Source organism: Apis florea, unplaced genomic scaffold, assembly GCF_048593485.1.
Source record: "Apis florea isolate Af1SG1 unplaced genomic scaffold, ASM4859348v1 contig_3036_pilon, whole genome shotgun sequence".
In the NCBI taxonomy this organism is placed as follows: domain Eukaryota; kingdom Metazoa; phylum Arthropoda; class Insecta; order Hymenoptera; family Apidae; genus Apis; species Apis florea.
The window spans coordinates 286,265-293,459 of NW_028256694.1; the positions used below are offsets into that span (position 1 = coordinate 286,265).

Consider the following 7,195-nt stretch of genomic DNA (forward strand, 5'->3'; position numbering starts at 1 on the left):
GTTCCACGCCATAGTTCTTTCAACCTTCTTTCAACCCTTCTCTTATCTTTTTTTTTTCTTCTTTCTTTTCGCCCCCCCTTTTCGCAACCATCAGCTCAACGAAATAATTCTGTCCCGCGCGCCTTTTGTTTCGAAAATTCAACGAGTTCACGCGAATTTCTCAACTGTGCAAAGTTCGTTCGTTCGTTTTCTCGTCTCGATGTTTTCACCGGATTTTTTCCCATTTCGCCATCTTCTTTTTCGATCTTCAACGATTTTCTACGATTTCGAGAAATTGTGTAGTCGTTATCTCGACGCGAAGAGAATTTTCTCGACTTCATTTGACAAGAATTTTAAAAGACTGCATGTTAACCATTTAAATTTTTATTTACTCGAATATCTTGGAAATTGTCGAGGAATGGTTTTGAAAATATATTAGTTTCAATTCTTTTTCAAGCGAAAGTATAAACATTGACATTAATCATCCGAATCTTGAGTACATTTTTTATAAGAAAGGAATTTATAAATTTTTAAATTGTTATCAATAAGATTACAGCGATCTTTGATATTAATAATAAAGTATAAATCAAAGAATTATTTTTCCATTTTTTTCCATTCTGTACTTATATTATTTTTCAATAAATATAATTTTTATTACGAAATAATTTAATAGATCGATTTAATGATCTATTTCAATTTTCATCCGTATCTTCTTCTTACATATCTTTTAAAGGAGATAATTTTTTAGCTATTCGCAAAGAGGATAATATTTCTAAAGGGATACATCTGGCGAATCTTGCCATTCTCTCTTCTAGGCCATATTTCACTACCCATGAAATGCTCGAATACCTAGATTTATAGTCTCGATAGTTTTAGAAAAGCCCAGGCAACGGAGTTGGATACTTTATTATCCTGTTGATTTCTCTCTACCGGAAAATCTATCAAAGTTTTCAAAGATAATGACATGAAAAAATCGAGAATAGATAAATAAATTTTATTTTCAACTATCATTATCCATTGTTCTTTTATTATTTTTTATTTTCAATTCATCGATTTATCTCATATATTATTAAACACATAGATCGTTGTAAGTCTTTTATAATTTTTGAGATTTTAGTTTATTATTACAACAACTAGTCGATAAATTTTTCTTTTAAATTATATATTCTTCGTAAAGAATAAATAAAATTTACCAGTTATTCCAAACAATTATTAAACTACTATTAAACAGTTCTCAATGGACACTTGGTATATATTATAGTAAAAAAAAAAAAAAAAAAAAATTTATTGTCGTGTACTACGACAAAATTATAATTTCGTTAAAATATCGAACAGGAAATTCGGGTTGTTAATCGAAAAGCAGACTCTTGGCGAAAGAATCGATATAAAGGGAGGGGGGGGGGGGATGAAAACTCGACGATTTCGAGGGATTGAAAAAGTTCTTGAAAGCACTCTCGTGGAATCTCATTGGGTGTCACGAAGAAGAAGAAGAAGAAGAAGAAGAAGAAGAAGCTCGTTTAACGAGCAAACCTTTTTTTCTTCGCTGACCGAAAGAAAACGAGAGGCATAAAAGCCATCCTTTTCGTGAATACGCATTGAAATTTACCTGGAAAAGAATCTCACTTTGGATTAAAATTGAAACGACTGGTATCGATCGCACGTTAAAATTGAAAACTTCTCGTTCACGAGAAACAGAACTTATATCGGAGACGAGATCAGAATTTTTCTTATCCCCTTTCTTTAGAAGAAGACATAAAATCTTTAATTGCAAATTTTAAAGTTGGAAAATTCTCTGGATTTTATTTAAATGAAACTTTTAAAATTCAATTAGTTTGACGAATGAAAGAAAGAAGGTTCGTATACATATATTTTATACATATATATATATACATATATCACGTATCTTCAACTATTAGAAAAATAGTTTAAAATTCCATTTTCTTTCTCCAATTAGTCATGCATATTTTATTGTCTTTGCACTCATTGTATATATATATCGATCATCGATCATTATTCATACGTACCAGCTTAACTATAGTTCGAGCTAATATTAGATACCAAGGTCAATTCTTATTCCAAGACCTTTCTCCCTATCGAACTTGTATTTATTGTCGTTTATCGCATGTCAACGTTTCAATCGTCTGGAAACTTTTTCCGTTACGCTGTTTTTATTAGCTTTTCCTCTTTCATTATGACATAACCTATGACGTAATACTCAAAGAAGAAACATCGCGTGTTATGCATTCGTCAATCGACTGTTACCATTTATCACTCATTCTTTGCATCAATCCTTCTTTTTTTTTTTTTTTATCTAATATTTATATCTAATATTTAATCGACGCGATACAAATTATTCTTAAATAGTTAATAATTTTCTAGATCACGGATTAATTAATACGAATTTTCAGAACTATTTTTAACTAGCAAATATCTCAAAATACAATTTATTATGATTTATGATGCTAATAAACAAAAAAAAAAAGAAAATAATGAAAAATAATGATTCGATGAAAATCGATGAAAAAAAGCGTTAAATTCGTACGAATTTTCATTAAAAATACAAAACGGAACAAACGTGAAAAAAGAAATTTCGTCAAAAGAAATTAACAAAGAAAAGAAGGAAAGAAACAATATCAATATAAATTTACACCATTGGCTATTTGATGTCGCTTAATTATGGATGAGTGAAACCTAGAATGCCACCATTCATAAATTTTAACTTTGTGTGTGTTAATCGAACTTCCCTACCAGGTTTCTACAAATATACTCGTATGACACGTAAAAAAAAAAAAAAAGAAAAGAAAAAAGGGAAAAAAAAAGAAAAAAAAAAAAGACAGAGACGAGCGTCAATTGAAGAGGAAAACTTTACAAACAAACAAAAGATCTCAAGTTTACATGACTACGATTCACTCGACACTGATTACAATTCACTCCATGTCTCTCGAGTTTGGAAGAAAATCGAAACAATAAAATCACAAAGACAAATGAAACGTATTGTACAATTGTAATCTGCAAAGGATTGTTTTGATTTTTTCTCCCTTTTCATACTTGCAAAAGAATTCACGATGAAGATCAAAGTCATTCTTTAATGAAAATTGATGAGATGCATGAAAAAAAAAAAAAAGATGAAGACGAGAAGAGATATTTAGTTTTTTAAATTAATATCTATCTATGAATTTTATAATAACAGTTGTTGATGATGTTTATCATGAATCTTATTGTAATCTATGATAGGGCTTTTGATTTGGTATCTATTTAGATAATTATTATATTATCTCGTAATTAGCGTTTATTATTATGGACTAACTAATTATATTAAATAAATAATTATACTGGTTGCTGTAATATTAATAGAAGATTCATACTCAAATATTAAACTATTTCAAAAGTTCTTCTCATTCTTTCACGGAATTAATATTATGCAAATAACGCAACTATTTTATTTCTCATTAAATTCCCTTTCTCATTAAATTAGCAGTTACTTAATTCGTTAATTGCATATCCATCGACAATCTAATAATAAAGTCATAAATCACTCCTTCGCGTAATCTCCATTTAAACACTATTCCATCGACTAATAATAATTCTAGAACAAATAAATCATCGAGTAATATATCAATTTAATATATAAATAATTCTATTTTTGCTTTGTTTTAATATAACGTGTTTATTTTAATATACATACGTCCCTTTATCATTCTCTTTAACATTTGAAATACTATATCCGTTACATTGTAAGATTTAAAGCTGATAACAACCGACCTATTCTACTTGTTTCACCACGACCGATCTATTTATCTCTACTTGCCTAATTATTATCGATTTTTTTACTACTTAGAATCGAATTATAAGCGACTTTTACACAATCGATCTATCCTGCATAACGATAAATAACGCGTTCTACTTGTCCAATTACGAAAATTTTGTTTACTCGTCCGATTACAGATGTTTTAATCTACGACCGATTTATTCTACTCTGACCATTGAAGTTGTCTATTACTCGCTTATTAATCACCGATTTACATCAATTAGCCAACTATGAATGATCTATACACACAATTAATATATTCTATTATTATTAAATTTATTATACGATCAACACGAGATATGATTTAAGATTCGTTGAAAAAAGTCTGATTATATTTTTTATTCGTTCAATCGTTTTTTCACAAAACATTTTAAGTAAAAATATTCCATCGATTTTTTTCAATTTATAAAAGGAAAAATAGACAAGATCCGTTTGAAGAGGATTTTCGCGGCAGGAATATCAAAGGGCGCGATCATCGATAGCGGAAAAGGCCAATAAATCTATTGCAATGTATTGTAACAATCGTAAATGGAAACAATTTCAAAGTTAAGTTGTGGGCTAAGTACGGTCGATGCTGTTCCACTTCGAGTGTACACCTTCATGAATGGAGATTAATAGGGAACGAACTAGTTCCAAGTAGTTCCACCTATGTACTTTGATTCCAACTTACTTAGCATTTCACTTCGAAAGCTGCTGCTATCGATTTTAAACCGATATTGCTGCCGGTTTCAAAAGATTTTGCTATTCAGGCAAATTGCGTTGTTGAGAATTTAGCGAGGACTCACCAGAATCTCTTGAATTGTTTGTGTTTCTTTGGAGAAATGTAGAGAATGGGGAGTGATATCTAGAGAAAATGAACAGTGTTTTGTAGACAGACACGAAGGTGGCAACGAGGTAATGGAATACGTGGAATCGTTTCGTGAAGCAAAAACGAGGGAATGGATGGAACGGAGATTGAATTTGATTTCGAGAAGCCAACAAGATTGTAAATTAAACTGATATATTATCGAACGATTTCAAATATTGCTAACTAACGCTAACTAACATTAACTAACTAACGTTGGATTATTTTGCAAATTATTTTGTATTACGCGAACGAAAAACAGATGAATATTTTTATTCGATATAAATTAAAATCTACTTTTCATCCATCTCAATTTCTTTAATTATAATTATCACAAGCGTCTACTTGCTACTTTTTCATTTTTGTTCTTAAACACACTTGTCCGAAGTTAATTTCACAATAATTTCACGATACTATAAATGAATACTTTTTTGATAATTTATCTAATCCTCACTTGCGTACAATTGCAACGAAAAAAAAAAAAACCAACTAAAAAGAACTAACAATGAAATTATTCCGTAAAAAAACATTTGTTTCTCCATCCATCCACTTTATTACCCCTTCTTCTTCTCATCAATGAACATCTGTTCTTTCTTTCAACAGGTATATCATCACGTCTCTGTGCGACACCTGCGAGAGCAGCGACTCGGTGGTGGCAGTGGTATTCTGGGTAGGATACTTCAACAGCGCGCTAAATCCACTCATCTACGCCTACTTCAATCGCGACTTCCGGGTCGCGTTCAGAAAAACGTTGAAGAGCTGTTGCGTTGCCCTGCGTCCGGTTCGCGATCTACGTCAAGCTCATAGAAAGCAGGATCTCGTGCACAGTAACGCGTCCTCGGAATTACACGTGAACAATCAACTGAGAGCCAGCGAGATGACGAACGTCCACATCGAGGCGTGTATCTGAGTTTTCAGCAAATTCGATTCTCCTCCAACTTTCGAAACGAAGAGGAGGAGGAGGAAGAAAAAGGAAAAGGATCTAATCTTCTTTCTTATTAATTTAAGACGATCGTTCGATCGACGACTGTTGAAAATTTTTGATTCGTGTACAATTAGAGATTTTACGAATTAATATCCCCAATTGGCGATAAACGGCCAATGACAGTCATGTAATCAAGTGTTAACTAATTAATGGTCAGAGATCACGAAGATTGTTTCGCTTGCCAATTAAAAAGTGGGACAGTGCGGAAGACATTTTCGATCGCCAATTGAAGAAAGGAGAGGCGCGATAACCGACGAATGTTTTTTGAACCGTGATTCCAATTCCGTTGTTTTATCGGTAAAAAAGTGCGGAGTCTGTTGGCTTTTTAACTTGAAACAGTTTCAGTGTTGAACAGTGAATGAACGAAGTTGTCGAGGTATCTATGTTGCGAGCCAATTTATGGGAGAGAACAGAGTTGAACGATTTATACGCCTTGTTCGATCGATGATTCGAAGGACTGTTAAACTTTTTTATATCGTTTCGTTTCATTTTTTTTTTTTTTTTTTTTTTTACGAGAACGAATTATATTAATAACTGATATGATTTATAAAAGGATTTAATTTACGAAAGGATGAGTAGATATATTTTTTAGTATCGTAGTAATTCGTTTTAAATGTTGTTGTAAATAAAATACTTTTGATCGATAAATAAATAAGAAATCGCATCGTTTCTTTCAATCATCGTAAGAAAACTTTGAAATTTTTAAAATTTTCCAGAAACTTGTACGTAATATAATTACGATTAAAGGAATTTATATTTTTTCTTTTTCGAAGAAATTATTAAATGATTTCAATCAAGTATAGAAATTGAATACTTTACGTACATCCATTTTTGAAATATATGAAAAAAAAAAAAATCTATCTTCACGTACGGATAAATTCAATGCAAAAATTCAAGAATCAAATGAACTATATGCGAAAAATAAAATATACGTACCTACTCATCCTTTGATCAATTTTATAGATGATATCGTTATCGACTCGTTTTCGTGGTTTAAGTTGAGTTTCATGGTATCGTGAACACGAATGAAAATAGAAAATTCGTTTAAAACATTCGATGTAAAGATATGTAGAATATATCTTGTTAAAATCTTTACAAAAAAAAAAAAAAATCGAAGAAAATTGAGAAACAACGATTCTTGCGATACGCATCGATTATAGTCGTAAGTACAGTTGGTGTGCATTGCGGATAACGCGATATTAAAGGAGAAGATTAATACTGGAAGGAAGATAGCGAAACAAGGAATTTTTAACACGGTCAAGCTATTTTAAGACGGTGGTTGCTCACTTGCCAGACGCTGTCGTCTATTTTCTTCGTTTTATCAAGTCCGTAAATAAGGTTGCTGCCCCCGGGGGCAGATGGATGATCTGATTTGAGTAATATTTTAAGATTGGCCTGATAACGTCACTTTCCACTCCATTCTTGCTTCTTTCCATTTTCTCGCGCTCGCGTTATTAAATTATCCCTCTTTCCCCCTTTCGAAACGAAAATAGGACGGATGAAAAATTGAAGATAAAATAAAGAAATTGTTTTCGTAACGGTTTCGTTAAAAAATGTGCATATATTTTGCTTCATTTGT

The 7,195-nt window shown here is 31.3% G+C and overlaps 1 protein-coding gene across 1 annotated transcript in view; it reads left to right on the forward strand.

Moving 5' to 3' along the window:
- The window catches only part of LOC100866996 (octopamine receptor beta-1R), a 53,096-nt gene extending 47,430 nt beyond the window's left edge, over positions 1-5,666 (forward strand). The window contains exon 3 of the mRNA XM_012489365.3: positions 5,235-5,666. Coding sequence (XP_012344819.1) covers positions 5,235-5,541 — 307 coding nt within the window. The 3' untranslated portion in view covers positions 5,542-5,666. The remainder of the gene's footprint in view (positions 1-5,234) is intronic.
- Positions 5,667-7,195: the final 1,529 nt, after the last annotated feature.